The sequence below is a fragment of the Tauraco erythrolophus genome, chromosome 24 (assembly GCF_009769465.1).
Source record: "Tauraco erythrolophus isolate bTauEry1 chromosome 24, bTauEry1.pri, whole genome shotgun sequence".
NCBI lineage: Eukaryota > Metazoa > Chordata > Aves > Musophagiformes > Musophagidae > Tauraco > Tauraco erythrolophus.
In genome coordinates this window covers 6,181,771-6,198,584 of record NC_141488.1, presented here as the reverse complement: position 1 = coordinate 6,198,584, position 16,814 = coordinate 6,181,771, and the positions used below count along the sequence as shown (strand labels likewise).

The following is a 16,814-nucleotide window of genomic DNA, read 5'->3' as shown; positions in this document are numbered from 1 at the left end:
CCTGGTGTGGGCGGACTGCTGGTGCTGGGCACCAGCCAGCCCTGACCTCATCAGACCCTACGTAGGTGTGGGATTCATCCTGCACCCCGCAGCCCACACTTTGGCCATCACCACTGGGTCAGCCCAGAGCCCAGCACCCCAAAAGGTGCAGTGACAGTGGCTGAAGCCAAGGAGACACACGCTCCGGCCAGGCTGCCAGCCCAGTGTTTTTTGGAGACAGCTCAGAGCAGAGCAACCACAACGTTATTGTCTTGGCTTTTGTGATCAAACACGAAGCCGCAGGTACCTGCTGGCTGCTCTGCGGAGGCACGGGCAGGAAGCCCAGCTGTGCCGGGGGGGCTGCGGCAGCTGGGGGGGCACCACCGCAGTAGCACCAGACGCAGCATCCACCCCGGCAGGGATGTTTCCCAGAGGCAGCCACACAGCCCCGTTCCCATCGTGTTTGCCAACGGCACGGGTGCCCCAAGAAGGGGTGGTGGGGAGCACTGCCAGGCCCTGAGGTGTGCCACAGCCTTGGGGTGCACGTGAGGTTCTCCTCATGTCCTGCTGCTACCCTGGGAAGAAGAAGAAGCCCCTGAAATCATCCCTGCATCATCCCGCAGCTTCCCCAGGTCATCTCACATCTTCCCCGGCACCATTTGCAAAAAGTGTTCTGTGAAAGTCTCATCCCTGAGCAACAACTTCTTTTGTAAAGGGTTTGGAGTTGATGGAGGAAGGGAAAAAGACAAAAGCAAACCCCTGCAGTGACGGCAGCGTTGTCAGCCACGGCTGGCACTACCCCCAGGGTCCCTCCTGCTCCCAGCACAGTGCTCCAGGGGGTCGGGAGAGGGGGTAGGATGAGGGTGTGGGGGCTGCCGAACCCCAAGCACGGCCGCCAGCACCTCCCAGCCTCAAAAACAACCCCTCTATTCACAGCTGGGTCTGGTAACGAGCATTTCCTGCAGCAGTGCAACCCAGGCACCCAGCCGCTGCCAGGGGCACCCGGGGAGAGGCTGGCGATGAGGTCCCCAAAGCAGAGATGTTGTTTCCCCGACACGGTGCCGTCCTGTGGCAGAAACCGGTGAGAAGCCGCCCACCTCGTGAGCCCAAGCCCCAGGGGGCAGCCAGGGAAGGGGCCATAGCAGCGCCGTCCCTCCTGCCACCCCCAGGTCCCCACGGCAAAGGCCTGGGAGCCACAACTGCGGGCGCAGGCAGGTGCCCGGCTGCGTGCACAAAAGGAAAAAACATCAGCTCTTGCCTTTGCCTCCTTTTATTCCTCCTCAAAGGGCTGCTCGCCGCGTTTTCCACTGTGGTTGACCCCACCATCCTTAGGGACAGGGCACTGGGTGCCCTAAAACAGTCTGTGCCCGATGGGGATGGTGGCATTGCCCACGTCACTGTGGCATGGCATTGCCCCACGGCTCAGCATTGCCTGCCCCAAGGGAGCTCAGCCCTGGCAGCAGCTCTGCAGACCCCAAGGCACTTTGGGAGGGATCTGTGAGTCCCACAAGGTCCAGATGCACCCATGGGTGCCTGTGAGGGTCCCATCCAGGCTCGGTGCCGAGTGATCCGTGGGGTCCCACCATGCTCAGCAAAGGGAGAACCGTCGGGAGTTGATGTTCATACGGGTGACGCCGATGTGCTTGAGCGGCATGGAGAGCAGGAAGGCGGCCTTGGGAGGGATGTTGCAGAGCAGGTCCGAGTCTTCCTCGCAGCCCTCGAGGCCGAAGGTAGCGTCATCCAGCATCTCCTTGTGCTGGTGGCAAGCCTGCTCGACCTTCAGCTGATGCAGCTGTGCCCGCAGGCGCATCAGCTGCTGTGCCAGGCGCTGGTCCGCAGCCTGCATCTCCCGCTGCATGGGGAGACGGGCATCAGGAATGAAGCGGGACCGACAGTGGGGTCAGCCGCCCCGCAGGAGTAGGGGTGCTGGGGCAGCAGGGTTGGGGCTCGGCCAGGGCACAAACCCACTGCGGACCACATGCACAAGCGGCCTTGGGATCAGCACAGACCCCACACACACAGTCTCGGGGTTGGCACAGGGTCTGTGCCGAGATCACAGCCTGGGGCCAGCTCAGCCACCCGTGGGTTTGCACCCACGTGGCTGTTCCTGCCTGTGCCACCCCACGAAAGCCACCGTGGCTGTGCCACAGCTGTGCCACCAGCAGAGCAGGCAGGACCCTGACAGAGCCGTGATGCCGGCGCTGTGCAGGGGACACAGGCAGAGCCATATGTGCCTTGCAAAATCCACATGTGCCAGCTGTGCAGGGCAAAGGAGCAAAGCACTGTGCTGTGGCTGGAGTGCCCTGGCTGCGGCACATCCCTTCACTGCTGCAGGAGGTCGGGCTGCGAGCGCTCCCTCTGCATGGAGGAGCCCCGTAGCCCCATCCCTGCCTTGGGGTTCAGCCCTTGCCCACCTCTCGTGCCCCCCATCCCACTGGCCGCTACTCACCAGCTCCGTCCTGAGCCACTCCAGAGCTGCTTCCACAGTGGAGAAGCCACAGATGCCACCATTCCACTCGTCCTTGGGGCACCCAGGGCCCTGCTGTGCCTCCCACGCTGCCCCAGGGGTCCGGCTGCGCCAAGGCTGCCCCCGCACCCGGGCTTCCCACTCCAGGTAGGATGGTCTCCGCGTCTGCAGCTTCAGCTTGGCCGTCAGTGCCTTCACGCTGTCCAGGCTCTCCTCCTCCCAGGTGGGCTCCTCCTCGCCCAACTCCTTGAACTTCAGGTGACCGAAGGGCATGGTGGCACCCACTGGAGCCCCCAGACCCCTTGGGTGACCTCTCCCAGCTCCAAGCCCCTGTGCCAATGAAGTCTCTGCCCCACTGCACCCACAAAGCAAGGAGCACCCTGAACACAGACACCCACCCAGCTGCACCCGAGTCCCGGCTATTTATTCGCCCCCAGAACAATAAAGGTTGGGCACTCCAAGGACAGCTCTAACGGGCAGGAACTTTCCTTATCCAGAGGAGTGCGAAGGAGGGGGATTTTTGGTTTTGTTCGGTGGTGTTTGGCGCTTTTTTTAATTTTATTTTTTCCTTTTCTTTTCTTTTTTAGCATTATTGTCTCCAGCTGGGAGGAGACTCCCTGTTCCCCCGGAGGAAGCCTTCACCGGGACCTTCTGGCAAGGCGGAGCGGGGATGATTTATCCCCGGGAGCCGCCGCCCTCCCGCACCCGGCCGGGGCCGGGGGGGGGTCAGCAAAAAAAAAGCCCAAGGAAGGAAAAAGAAACTGGGGGGGGGGGGGGAACAGGACGAGAGCCGGGGGCAGCCGGGGTCCCGCATCCCGGCCGGGCCGTTAAGGTGGAACCCGGTCAGGATCCGGCCGCTGCCCCCGCTACTCCCCCCCATCCCCCGGTGGTTCAAGCGCTGCCCAGGGCGGGTCCGCGAGCAGCGGCGGTGGGTTACGGGTTTCGCCTGCGCCCCACGGGCACCGCCTGCCCCGGGGATGGTTCCCCCCTTCCCCTCTAGACCCCCCCCGGAGTCATCCCCAAAGACCCCGCATGCAGCCCCCGTGTCCCCTCGCTCTCGCACCCCGCGCTGTCCCCCCGGGAGTCCCCAGACCCCCGGCCCCGGCCCCGGTCCCCGCTGCCCGCCGGCGGAGCCGCCCCGGGGCCGGGCCACCTTAAACCCGACATCCGCCGGGCGCGGAGCCCTGCGCCGAGCCGCCGTCCCCGCCGGCATGGCAGGGCTGTGCGGGGCATCGCCCGCCTCCCTGCTTGCGCCTTGAGATCTCCTGCTTGCGCCCCAAGATCCCTGTTTGCACGCTGAGCTCCCCTGCTTATGCCCAGCAGTTCCGTTTGCACTCGGAGGTCGCCTGCTTGCACTCCGACATCTCTGCTCACGCCCTACAGTCTCCTGCTTGCACCCCGAGATCCTTGTATGCACCCCAAGGTCCTCTGCTTGCACCCCGCGATCCCTGCTTGCACGCTGACATCCCCTGCTTACACTGAACAGTTCCCTCTTTGCGCTCTGAGGTCTCCTGCTTGCACCCCAAGATCTCTGCTTGCACCCCACAGTCCCCTGCTTGCACCCCGAGGTCCCCACTTGCACCCCGAGGTCCCTGCCTGCTGCCGAGCCCAAGCAGGTAAGCACAAGGGTGGCCGGGGCAGGCAATGCTGCCAGCTCCTCACCCTCCTCTTCTTCACCCAGGGCACTTGGCAGCAGCTTCTGCTCCGTCCCTGGGCCCGAGGGTGGCTGTGGGTGCAGGCAGAGCCCGTGGGAGCCAGGGTCAGGCTGTGCCGTGGGTCCAGCAGCACCATCCAGCCCTGGAGCGACAGGCCCCACCACAGGCAGGAGAGGACCCAGAGCTGCTCCTTGTGAGGCAGCAGTTGCATTTTCCCCAGCCACCAAAAATCCCCCCACCTTGCAGTGCAGCCAGCACCGGGCACGGGGTACTTGGCTTGGGATCTGGGCACTGCCAGGGAGCCCGGAGCCAGCTCAGCCCCCTCTGCCCCTTGCCTCAGTTTCCCTGTCTGCAATGACAGCGTTGCTGGGGGAGGAAGTAAGTCACGCTGCCCTGCGTTTTGCAGCGAGGCAGCTCCATATGCTGTAGGTGACGATGTAAACACGAAGAGGAGGGTGAGGCCATAGGGCCCAGCGTGACGCAGAGGGAAGAAGGGGTTTCCAGGCTGGGCCGTGTGGCTGCAGGATTTCCCCTTTCTCCCTCCCGCCCCGCGGCAGCCGCCGGCAGCAGGTCCCTGCGCCCGGCAAGGGCCAGCTACACTGGGGCTCCACTTCCGCTGGCACCACCATGGAGTTCTCCGAGCTGATCAAGACAGCGACGGTGGAGAGCGTCGTGCTGTCGTGTGCGGGGCTGCCGGCGGTGAAGGGCACCCTGTGCATCACCAGCCACCACCTGCTCCTCTCCTCCTGCCCCGGGGGGGACGCCCAGCCCGGCACCGTGGAGCTCTGGCTGCTCATCCGCAACGTGGATGCCGTGGAGAAGAGGTGGGTCTCTCCCCGTGGACGGCCCCGTGCTCCCTTCTAAGGGTGTCACCCCCTGCCTTAGCTGGAGGAGATTCCCGCTGCTCTCCCAGCACCCACAGCCACCCCATGGCACTGCCCGTCAAGCCTCATCCCTCCTCTTCCCCGCGGCCCACGCCAGGGATGCTCGCGGCTCCTGGCATTGACCTCCTTTTTTCCTCCGTGCCTCAGAGTGCAGAATTTAGGCTGGTACCAGCCGCCCCGGACTAACGGCTCCCCACGAGACACCAGGTTTGGCTTTTAACACTCTCTCGGCTCTGCTGACCCACCCGGCAGCGCCCGACTTTGTGGTTGGGCACCACCAGGCCCTGGGCAGGGCAGGGAGATGGTGGAAATCCTGGTTTCAAACAGGCGTGCCACCGCTGCCGGATGAGAGCCAGCAGTTTGGCACCAGCACAGCCCTCTGGCTTTGTCCTGCTCGGCTCTGCTGGGAGGAGAGGGCAGCTCGGCGTGTGTCTGTGTGTCTGTCTGCGTGCACGGACCTACAGCCAGCCCTCAAGCTCCTCCTGCCTCCCCCAGGCTCGCCGGTTCCTCCGGCACCATCACGCTCCGGTGCAAAGACCTGAAGGTGCTGCAGCTGGAGATCCCGGGCATGGAGGAGTGTCTCAACATCGCCAGCTCCGTCGAGGTGAGCTCCCGGAGAGCCCATCCCGGGCCGTGCGAGGGGGCAAAGAGTTGGCAGGAGAAAGCGGCCGCCTGCAGTGTTTGCTCTCGGTCTGTCATTAACGTGGGTAAACACTCAGCTCCCGGCTCATGTTGGCACAGGGTGCCCGCGGGGCAGGTGGTGCCAGCGCCTGCCTGCCCAGCCCTCGCTTCCAGCTGGGATGTGTCCAGGAGTGGGGAATGGAGATGGGGTTTGCCGAGGCTGGCCTGGGGGCACAGTGGGGACGTTCCCAGCCATCTCCGTGCTGCCCAGCCACGACCAGCTCCACTTTTGCTCCCACTCCAGGCCCTCTCCTCGGTGGACTCCGTGATGATGATGTACCCGTTCTTCTACAGACCCCAGAACCTGAAGCTCCAGGAAGGATGGCACCTTTTCCCCCTCGAGCAGTACTTCCAACAGATTGCCTCGCAGGTGAGCCTGGAGGGGAGAGACCCGGCTGGGCTGGGCAGCAACTCCCCCCACCCACACTGGGCTGCCCGCTGGGGCTCGCACTGGCAGGGCTGCCAGGAGGCACCCGAGGCAGCCCCCCAACCCACATCTCCCCTAGACGAGCCAGTGGCGGCTGAGCGACGTGAACCGGGATTTCACCACCTGCCCCACGTACCCTCCCGCCGTCATCGTGCCGGCAGCGGTGGACGATGATGCCTTGCGGAAGGCTGCCCGTTTCCGGCAGGGCGGGCGATTCCCCGTCCTCAGCTATTACCACCCCAAGAACGGCACCGTGAGTCCGTCTCCCCGGCCCCTCTCCTGCCACCGCCAGCCCTTGGGGGCTGGTGGCTCAAACCCCCGCATCCTGTGGGGGTGCCCCAGTGCCCCCCAGCCTGCCGTCCCTCACCCCGCAGGCGATGCTCCGCAGCAGCCAGCCGCTGACGGGCCCCAACCGAAAGCGCTGCCGCGAGGACGAGATGCTGCTGGGGACGGTGCTGGACGAGGGGGATCGGGGCTTTATCATCGACACGCGCTCAGCCCAGGCGGCAAAGCAGGCTCGGATGACGGGGGGGGGCACAGAGCCCAAGTCCTCCTACCCACAGTGGAGGAGGCTGCACCGGCCCCTGGAGAGGTGAGGGGCTGTGCGTTCTCACGACATGGGTGATCACACTGCCTCGCTGATGGCATGGAGACCCCAGCCCACTCCAAAAAACAGACTTGCCAAGCCCCTGACACCACTTTCCTCCCCCCTCAGAGGCCGGCCGCTGCAGGAGAGCTTCATTAAGCTGGTGGAAGCCTGCAACGACACCGCGGTCACCATGGACCGGTGGCTGAGCCGGCTGGAGAGCTGCCGCTGGCTGAGCCACGTCAAGGCGGCCCTGAGCACGGCCTGCCTGGCCGCACAGTGCATGGACAGGTAAGGGGGGCTGCCGCCCCGTGGCCCCCACTTTCCCTCTTTCCAAGTTCTCAGTGTGGCACAAACCTCGGGCGTCATCCCGGGCTTGCTGGCACAGCCGGCATCGCCCCAACTGCCCACGCTTGCCCACAGGGAGGGGGCCAGCGTGCTGGTGCACGGGGCGGAGGGCACGGACACGACGCTGCTGGTGACGGCGCTGGCCCAGGTGATCCTGGACCCGTCCTGCCGCACGCTGGTGGGCTTCCAGGGGCTGCTGGAGCGGGAGTGGATCGAGGTGAGGTTGGTGGTCCCAAGAGGGCTGGAGATCCCAGCCTGGCTGGACACTCCCCACTCCCCTTCACCCTCATTATTCGCCCTCGGGGGTCCTGCAGGCTGGCCATCCCTTCCACCTCCGCTGCGCCCGCTCTGCCTACTCCCATGCCCGGCTGAAGCAGGAGGCGCCGCTTTTCCTCCTCTTCCTCGACTGCGTGTGGCAGCTGAGCCGCCAGTTCCCCTTCTCCCTGGAGTTTGGCGAGTGCCTTCTCCTCACCCTCTTTGACAACGCCTACGCCTCTGCCTACGGCACCTTCCTCTGCAGCAACGAGAAGGAGAGGTGAGCGGGGTGGGAGGTGGGGACAGCACTGTCCCCTAGGAGCGATGCCACGGTCACCACTGTGCCCTTGGGGCAGACCCGGTGCAGCCAGGGCAGGGTCAGCCCCTGCCTTCACGCTGCCGGATAGGGCAGAAGGAAGCTCTCCAGGTCACAACCTGGGTCAAACTTGGCCCCACAACCCCTGGCAGAGACTGAAACGTGTCTCAACTGTCCCGTAGGTGCCTGTGTAAAGTGAAGGAGAGGACGCATTCCCTCTGGGCCTGGCTGAACCAGCCTGGGGAGAAGGAGAAGTACCTGAACCCTCTCTACTCGCACAACGCCCTGGTCATCTGGCCCTCCGTTGAGCCCCAGAGCATCCAGCTCTGGCAGGGTAAGCCGGCTCCGGCGCTCTCCAAACCCATCTTCAGCTCCGAGCTGGGCTGGGTGAGAGAAAGCTGCTCTGCTCTTCCCCCTCGACAGGGCCACGGCACGACTGAAGTGACACACAGCCCCTTCCTTCTCTCCCAGGCTTATTCTTCCGATGGATCCGTTCATCCCAGCACCTGGACGAGGCCTGGGCGGAGATCCAGCGCTTAGTAGAAGGCAACGACCCCCCCATGAAGGAGAGCGCAGAGAACAGGCTGAGCCAGTCCCTCTCCGAGCCCGCTGCCCGGACGGAGAATGAAAGATGAACGGCAGCGTAGGCAACTTCCCCCCATCCCCGCGGGCTGCTGGGCCAAGGTGACACTGGGGCTTTCTGTGGGAAAAGCGCAGGACATGGGCCCCACGGAACCCGAGGACATCCCTGGGAGGGGGGACAGAGTCCCTTTCGCAGCCTCTGGGCTGCACAGACTGAGCCTGTTCCAGTAAAGTGGTCTCTCTCCCAGCCCATGCCTGCTTTTCCGCTCTTGCGTAGGGGCGGGAGCAGCCCCGCTCCCTGGCACGCAGGGCTCCTTCCCGCGGGATTTCAGCAGCGCTCGTACCTGGACTGCGGCGGAGCAGAAGGGCAGGAGGCAGCAGGAGGCAGATGTGCCCAGCAGCTGCCACCGCGGCGTGCCTGGCTCGCAGCCCCTGCCTGGCACAGCCCAGCAAAACTCAGCAGAACACGCTGAACCTGCAGCACTCTCCACAAAGAGCAGTCAGTCACTCCAAACTGGGAGCCAGGCCAGGAAATCTCTCCTTGAACCCAGTTTGGAGGAAGGAAAGAGATACAAACCATCCCTTCCAGACAGACAGGCACAGGGCGAGAGGGCTGGAAGGGCGAGGATTGGCAGCACAGGAGTACTAGTGCAGGAAATAACTGTTCCATGAGGAAAGCTGGCTCAGGGTCAAGTCCAGCAAATAAACAAAGCCCCAGAACTGGGCGCGTGCGTGTCATCTGGAAAACAATGCCTGGCTGCTGCACTTCCAACCTGTTCACACTTCAGGGCCCGACCTGATCCGTAGGTACAGATCTTCCCTGGGAAGCAGTCAGCCTGCGGCAGACAGAGGCCCTGGGAGGAACAGCCCTGCTGCCTGCCCAAGGTGGGCAGCGAGGCACTGCCAACAGAGCCAGGAAAGCAAAGCACTCAGCTTAAATTTGTTCCAGACCAAAAAAAACCCACCAAAACAACAAAAACCCCACGGAGATGCTTTTTCTTGTGTTTATAAAGATTTCTATTTATTCCCTGATGATTTTTTTTTTCTCCCGCGATGTATAAATACACCCAGCAGTGCAGGAAGCATCCCCCAGGGCAGGCCCTCCCTTCCCCACCTTCCCGACCCCCCGTGAAAACCAGTCCTGCCCTTCTGAGCTGGTTGGGTTTCTAGTTCCCCACCTTCACACAGCCCCCCGAGACTGCTACCAGCTGCTTCCTGCTGCCTCCTGTGGAGTGGACCGACTTCATGCCTTACAACAGCTCTGCGCAGGAGCCGACGGCGTGAAGGAGGACAGGGAAGAGGAGAGGGGAGGAAGCTCCTTTAAGCTTCAAACTCGAACTCGAAGTACTGGGGGTCGAAGTAATGGATGCGGACGTAGCCGTCCTCGCCCCCACTGCTGTAACTGCGCAGGAGGGAAGAAAGGACAGAGTCACCGACGTTGTCAGAAGCTCACGGTGCCCAGGATTATACCAGCAGCGGAGCCAGTTCTCACAGCCCCCTCCAAAAACTAACAAAGGAGTCACGGGACACCAAAAAATGTGCAACAGGGCGTGAGTGTGAACCCCGCGGCCAGCCCGGGTGGAGGCAGCAGGGCGGGAGTGGGAGAGTTCAGGACGGTGCCAGCTCCATTCCCACTGCACAGCTCACGTCAGCCCAGCCATGTCCCAACCAAAAAGCAAGCTGGGCTGGACTGGGGCACACTGCAAGAGATCCTCACCTCTTCCCATCAGGGTGAAAAGCAACGCTGTTTATCGGACCAAAGTGACCCTTCACTCTGCCAAACTCTTCTTCAAAAGCCAAGTGGAAGAACCTGGGAGAAAGAAGATTTAAATCGTCTCGAGAAGTTGGGAGCCTGGTTAGGGACACAATCAGGGTTTCCTTAAAAAAGCTCTTCAAGTTTAATGACTCCTCCAACACTGCCAGGAGAAAGATGCACTAGGAGAAGCACTCCTAGGCTGTCACCAGTCCTCCAGTTGAGGACTTGACCCTGCCAGAGGAAAAGGACCAACCTCGCCTCAAATTTGCCAATCCTGGTGGAGGTTGTGGTCACATCCATGGCCTCCTGCCCGCCACCAAGCACGACCTGCAAAGGAGAGAAGCCACAGCACTTCAGTGCTGCTTACACCGTGCTCAGCTGCAGACAGAGGGAGCCAAGCCTTGGGGAAGCCTCCTCCTATCCCAGCTGATCCCAGAAACTCAGGAGCAGGGCTGAGTCCAGCCCTGGAGAAGTTCCCACCTCCCAGCCACGCTTCGTTAAGATCAGAGGACACAAAGCCTTGTTCTCTGCACCAGACCGCAGTCAAGTTCCCCCGATCCATCTCATGGCCAAGTTCGCCCGATCCATCCCACAGTCGAGTTCCCCCATCCCATCCCATGGCCAAGGTCCCCCATCCCATCCCACGGTCCTGTTTTTTAGCGGGACTGGTGCCACTCTGCCTTCCAGCTTCCTGGGACAAGGCAGGAGTCACCGTCGGACCATTCCAACGAGCACGCTCATCCTTACGTGATCGAAAATGGGGGAGAGTGCGGCAGAGTTCACTGGTCGCTCCGTCCGGAACGTCTTCAAATGCTCCAGCGTCGTGCAGTCAAACAGCTACGAGGCAACGAGGAGAGAGTTGTTCTGCGGAAGGGCTGGCAGCACCCTTAGCTCACCCAAATCCGGCTGCGAGCTCTACTCAAACCTCAAAAACATTTGCCCAGAATCCCAAAATATTGGCCTAAAGTAACTCCCACCTCTATCATCTTCCCGAGGTAGCAAACTGCAGCCTTAATTTTGGTAATGTTTCCAGTGCCTGGCTCTTAATTGAACGTGGTGGTGCCTCTCCTTTCTCACGGAACTTTCCCACTAAGCTTTGACTTTACACTTCCCCAAATTCCTGAGGAGCCAACCTCTGTGACAGGCACGGCTCTGGGCAGAGCTCCTGCCAGCTGCATTTCTGACGGGAGGCCTCACCTTGGCCGTGTTGTCCTTGGAGGCTGTGATGAACATGGTCATGTCCCTGGAGGTCTGGATGTCGTTGATTTGCTTGGTGTGCTCCTTGATGTTTGAAAGCTGCTCCCCTGACTGAAGGGTGAAGGAAGCGGTTTCAACGTGCTGGCACGTGGAGTGAGCGTGCACATAACTTCTCCACTAAAAACGACTCAGGAGATGTCGCTGGCAGCAGCGGGGCAGATGTTGGTACATCAGCCTTGCTCAAGGGAGCTGCATACTTCAACTGTCCTTCCATGAGGCTGCTGGTTTGAGCCAAAAATCTCCTATTCTGTCCCATGACAGATCCAGGAAAGCTGGAGAGGGACTTTTTCCAAGGGCGTGTAGTGACAGGACATGGGGCAATGGATTTAAACTGAAAGAGGGCAGATTTAGATTGGATATAAGGAAGAAATTTTTCACTCTGAGGGTGGTGAGGCACTGGCACAGGTTGCCCAGAGAAACTGTAGATGCCCCATCCCTGGAAGTGTCCAAGGCCAGGCTGGATGAGGCTTTGGGCAACCTGGTGTAGTGGAAGGTGTTCCTGCCCATGGCAGGGGGGTTGGAACTGGATGGTCTTTGAGGTCCCTTCCAACCCAAACCATTCTGTGATTCTATGAGCACGACAGGAACACTGCGATACCCTCCCCCAGGCACTGCTGCCCGAGGGAGATGCTGTTCCTTATCGGACTGACCTTGGCACTGAACTGGTTTAGCTCTCCGCTCTCATGTCCTGCGATGATGAACTCTCCCAGAGGGCCCCACACAGCACTCGTGATTTTAGAATCACTGCAGGGGATTTTCATGTAAGGCTCGTTGTTCTCTGCAGGAAGGAAGGAGACAGACAGACAGATAGACACAGTGGCACCGGCTCTGGCGGTCAACGCTTCCCCTTATTCCCTCGTGCAGGCGCTGGCCCGGATCCCTCACCGATCTGGCTGGGGTCCCGGAGGTCAAAGAAGCTCACGAAGCACTGATACCCCATCTGCTTGTCCGTGGAAAACATGATGATGTTTCCTCCAAAGTCGAAGCCACACGTTCTCACCGCTGAGCTGGTCTTCACCAGCGCGAGCTGCTTCCCTGAATACAGAGCAGACGCCGTCACTGCGCGGAGCCTCTCGCTGCGAGGGAGGACGAGCGCACTGCGTGCAGCCCACGGGCAGGGACTGCACGTTCTGCTCGGGCGGTGAAGGGAGGAAATTCACTCAGTATTCCTGAGAAACCAGCACGCACACAAACGCTCCCCTCCAGTAGTCCCAGTCCAGACCCAGACCTCTTCCAGAGGGGTGAACAAGCACACGGCACCACACACTCCAAGCGCAGCAGGCAGCAGGGCAGAGCTGTGACCCCAGCACAGCTATGTGTTTATAGAGAGTTTTACTGGTTTTATAGAGGCTTACCAGTTTCACAGTCCCAGAGCCGACAGCTGTTGTCTGCAGAACCAGTGAGCACATGGCGTGTGTCCCCTAGGCCACCAGTTAGGGAATATCAGCGCGCTCTCAGCCCCAAAAAGCCACTGTCTAAATTCCCTGAGAATATTTATACACAAGACTGAAAATCCTATCCCACAGATACCGGACAAATTCCATTCCAGGACCAGCAATACTCTAGTATAGACAGACAAGGAGTCCAAGGGCTCCCATTACAAACCCCACAACTTTCCTCTTGAAACATGAAAGAAAAACGTTGCAGCTCTTGCACTGACACAATCTTTGCACGTTTTTGTCTCCACTACCTGCTGCTCACGCTGGAGACAGAAGCCCTTGTGCAACTTGGACACCTTCCCTGAGCCACCAGAGCCACCACAGCAAAAGAAACGATGCACAAACGACAGCAGATGGGCCACGCTGCGCATGTTATTCCAAACAGCTGTCCTGGTTTCAGCTGGGACAGAGTTAGGAAGAAAAATTTTCCAGGAAATACCCAAAAGCTGGAGTAAGGGAAAGACAGCACAAGAGCTAAACACGCTGTATCACCCCCGTGCTCCTCTTCAAGAGCAAACAGTGCAGCAGCTGGGAGGAATCAGCCCAAGTGAATGCTCATGGTGAAGAAAATGGATGGGACAAACCGGTTTCTGGGATCAAAGGATACAGTCTGCATCCACACACCAGACAGCTCCTGTGTGGCCGTTGTAGGTGCCGAGCCTCTCTCCGTTCACGGAATACCAAACGTTGACAATCTGGGGGAAGAAAAAAAAAACAAAAAACAAACACCCCTCTTAGCAAACAGATTAATTAACAGGACTGATGAACACCCGCTCCATTATGGCGGTTTTCACCCGGGGAGGGGACACGGGCAGGGCCCGCTGCGCTCACGGGATCCTTGGCCACGGTGAAGAGCAGGTCTCCCTCCCGGTTGTACTTGATCTGCGTGATGGAGCGCTCATGGCCCTGCAGCAGGATCGGCTTCTGCGAGGGGGGGAGACGCCATTTAATGTCTCGGGAGGGCGCGGCCCTCGGCTCCCGGGTCGTTGGGGGGGGTGGGGGGCGGCCGGTGGCCGCCCCCCACCCCCCCAACGACCCGGGAGCCCCGGAGCGGCGGGTTTTTCACGGCCCGACCACCGCTCTGCCATCCCCGGCCCCGCTCTCACCATGGCGGCGGCGCTGAGGCGAGAGCGCGCCGCGTTCACTTCCGCCTCGCAGCGGGGAGGGGGGCGGAAACACGTCACCGTCGCTATGGCGACCCTGGGTGAGCTTCCGGGATGGAGGGGAAGGGTCTGTGGGGAGCGGGAAACGGCGCTTTCCATTGGGAAAAGAAACAACCGCGGGGTGGATTTTTGTGCGGGATCGCTCTGAGGGAGGGGGGATGTGGCGGCGGGCGGGGCTCGGGAGGGGGTTTCGCTGAGGGGGCAGAGCGGCTGTGGGGTTCGCCTGCTGAGGGGAGAAGATGGCGGCGGGTTGGGGCTGCAGCGGGGCCTCTCCTGCTGGGGGGGGAGCGTGGGCGCGGGCTTGGCGGGCTCTGGGGGTTTCCTTGAGGGCGCTGTGAGGTGCCTTCGCTGCGGGGGCTGCGGCAGTTGGGGCCCTTCGTGATGGCGGACAGCTCTGGGGAGGGCGGGCCTGGCTGCGGCCCCTCCGCGGGGGAGGTGAGGGCGGGCTGACCCAGCGCGGGCCCTCGGAGGGCAGCGACGAGGGTGCTGTGCCGCAGGAGAAGCCGCGGCGCTGGTGCTGGTGGCGGTGCTGTGGGGCGGCACCGCGCCGTTCCTGCGGGCGGGCGCGGCGGGGCTGGAGGAGGTGCGGCGGCCGGGCCGCCTGCGGCAGCTGCTGGCCGAGAGCCGCTTCCTGGGCCGCAGCTACAAGGTACGACCGCGGCCGGGCTCCCGGGGGGGGGCAGCTGGGTGTCAAAACTGCCGTGGGGATCGTTCCTACCTGTCTGCTTCTGGACTCGATACTTTTACTTGGACTCTGAAGTGTTTTAGTTGTCGTCAGAATCCTTTATCCTGGGTATTTTGTTTGGTGAGGCACTGGAACGTGTTGCCCAGAGAAGCCGTGGCTGCCCCATCCCTGGAAGTGTTCCAGGCCAGGTTGGATGAGGCTTTGAGCAACCTGGTGTAGTGGAGGGTGTCCCTGTCCATGGCAGGGGGGTTGGAACTAGATGGTCTTTGAGGTCCCTCCCAACCCAAACCAGTCTATGATTCTATGGGTAATGTTTCATTTAATTGCCTGTAGCGTGGCTCTTCCTTTGCAGAATCGAGACGCTTTCACAGGTGGCAGGTCATTAGCCCTCGTATTTGGCATGATATAAGCACAGCGTGCCTTCTGCGGGTCGGGGAGCTGAGACGTTGGGCAGCTGCTGACTGGCAGCAGAATTGCCAGCGTGCCACACATCCACTGCCAAACACGGTACAGGGTGAGCGGGTCCGGGGGTGCCCAGTGGGTTCACAGGCAGCAGCTGACAGGCTTGTGTTCCTCCTGCAGTACATGGTGCCGTTTCTGCTCAATCAAGGTGGATCTCTCCTCTTCTACCTCACTCTGGCGTCCGCAGGTTAGTTCTCGTTGCTTTCGTGGAGTGGGTTGATTGGGATTTTGGGAGGATAAGTGATACTGAGTACTCTGGTCACTCAGCTAAACATGAAGCAGCTGTCTTATAATAATCACCAATAAAACAAGTGTCCTATGATTTGTCCAAGATTATCCATTTTCAGCCATTTGTGTTAAAACTGTTTGATTTCAGATCTGTCCCTGGCAGTACCACTGTGCAACTCCCTGGCTTTGATAGTTACACTGGTGACTGGGAGGCTTCTGGGAGAGGATGTCGGTGGCAAAAGTAAGTTATGCTTAAAACATTTCCTCACATTGTCCCCTGCATCTATTTGCTGACTTAATAGCATGGGCAACCCTCTGGTCTCCTGAAAAACAGCAATACCCACGGAAGGGCTTTAACTAGTTAAGCAGTAGTTCTTGCCACAGGACCTGAAAGGGAATTGAAATGGACTTGTAAGTGGGCAAGGCTAGTAAATTCTAAGTGAGAATTGGCTATTCTGAGCTAACAGAGTTTACAAGCCTGAGCCTTTACCTAACTAGATGTTTAACCATAAGAGAAGCACTAAATAACATGCCCACCATGGAAAAGGAATGTCCTGTAAGCCCCTAAATGTCACCACCCATCCTTCTTTCCATCCCTTACATCCTACAGTAACATTACCCTGCTCAGAAAGTCGAAAAACGAGCAGGAAACTTGAAAGCTTAAAAACACCAGGACCTGGCACAATAGCTGTAGGAACACACTAAAGTGGTTTTGTGGTGTTTAACCCTGGTTCTCGCTACCCAGACACACAGCACCACCAGTGTTTTCTCAGAAACGTGCTTTGCTCAGTGGACACAGGCAGTCCAGAGATGGAGATCGAAACCCCTTCCAGACTCTCCTGGTCCAGGTTATACCTGTCCAGGCATTTATGCCATCCCATTGACCACGACATGTGAGCATCGCGTATTTAGCAATGGGAAGGTCTGACTGACCAGCGTTGAGTTGTGCAAGTTCCCAGTATGTTATTGCTCATTTCTACAGGGGCTGTGACAGGAATGCTGCTCACCATCCTCGGAGTCACGCTGTGTGTAGCCAGTTCGTGAACAAGACGCAGTGAGAAGCAGAAGAACACAACTTGTTCAAAGGTGAACAGCCCCGTGGCTGAAGAGGGGAGCTTCTGGCTCAGCAGCAGACCGTTTGGGTCAGTTGGACCCTGGAAGCTGTGTTTTGACACACAGATGTCAAAAACTATGAAAACATGGACTGTATCCCCTGAGCACCAAGGTGGAACAAGGCACGTTGCAAGGACATCCTATTTAATGTCTTGAGTCAAGGAATTTCTCTGTCTGGAGGTGTTTCAAAGATGATTGAACTGTCTTGTTCAGCACTGGAGGGATAATAAATGGCTAATAAATCATTCAACAGGAGCTTCTGGGCCCAACTGTTGTTTTTTTTCTGTAGAAGAAATCTATTTAGGAACTCTCCCTTTCATGGCCAAGCATGTGGAAGGGGCTTCCTCCCCTGCACTCAGCTGGCATGTACCAGGTGACACTGCACAGCCCCTTCACTGAGGTCACCACATCTTTTTTATCTTTGTAGAGTGCCTCTTGTCTGTAAAATAACAACAGTGCAGTTTGTCCTTAGGGAAAGAAGGGTGGTTTTCTACGGATCTACAAGGTGGATCACAGAAGGAAAAAAAACCC

General features: G+C 59.9%; 4 protein-coding genes across 5 annotated transcripts; 2 read left to right on the top strand and 2 right to left on the bottom strand.

Moving 5' to 3' along the window:
- Window positions 1-1,567: 1,567 nt before the first annotated feature.
- FAM167B (family with sequence similarity 167 member B) lies at window positions 1,568-2,719 on the bottom strand. Its single transcript, XM_086626236.1, has 2 exons — window positions 2,429-2,719; window positions 1,568-1,831 (listed from the first exon to the last, which is right to left on the bottom strand). The coding sequence occupies exons 1-2, from the start codon at window positions 2,717-2,719 to the stop codon at window positions 1,568-1,570; spliced, it is 555 nt and encodes a 184-aa protein (XP_086482362.1).
- A 2,009-nt stretch (window positions 2,720-4,728) lies between these two features.
- On the top strand, window positions 4,729-8,233 carry LOC104373105 (myotubularin-related protein 9-like). 2 transcript variants are annotated; one of them, XM_086625922.1, is made up of 11 exons: window positions 4,729-4,925; window positions 5,133-5,192; window positions 5,481-5,589; window positions 5,911-6,036; window positions 6,173-6,346; window positions 6,468-6,685; window positions 6,809-6,970; window positions 7,103-7,244; window positions 7,342-7,562; window positions 7,781-7,932; window positions 8,070-8,233. In XM_086625922.1, the coding sequence occupies exons 1-11, from the start codon at window positions 4,729-4,731 to the stop codon at window positions 8,231-8,233; spliced, it is 1,725 nt and encodes a 574-aa protein (XP_086482048.1). The 2 variants fall into 2 exon arrangements, with proteins under 2 accessions (XP_086482048.1, XP_086482049.1); XM_086625923.1 differs by lacking the exon at window positions 5,133-5,192.
- Window positions 8,234-9,212: 979 nt separating this feature from the next.
- On the bottom strand, window positions 9,213-13,778 carry EIF3I (eukaryotic translation initiation factor 3 subunit I). Its single transcript, XM_086625924.1, has 11 exons — window positions 13,739-13,778; window positions 13,464-13,556; window positions 13,240-13,327; window positions 12,549-12,614; window positions 12,079-12,228; window positions 11,844-11,971; window positions 11,134-11,244; window positions 10,684-10,773; window positions 10,190-10,263; window positions 9,898-9,990; window positions 9,213-9,582 (listed from the first exon to the last, which is right to left on the bottom strand). Exons 1-11 carry the CDS (start codon window positions 13,739-13,741, stop codon window positions 9,501-9,503), a joined length of 978 nt encoding a protein of 325 aa, XP_086482050.1. The 5' UTR covers window positions 13,742-13,778; the 3' UTR covers window positions 9,213-9,500.
- Window positions 13,779-13,823: 45 nt separating this feature from the next.
- On the top strand, window positions 13,824-16,533 carry TMEM234 (transmembrane protein 234). The gene is made up of 5 exons (XM_086626211.1): window positions 13,824-13,836; window positions 14,293-14,444; window positions 15,063-15,129; window positions 15,319-15,411; window positions 16,153-16,533. The coding sequence occupies exons 1-5, from the start codon at window positions 13,824-13,826 to the stop codon at window positions 16,212-16,214; spliced, it is 387 nt and encodes a 128-aa protein (XP_086482337.1). The 3' UTR covers window positions 16,215-16,533.
- The last annotated feature ends 281 nt before the right edge of the window (window positions 16,534-16,814 follow it).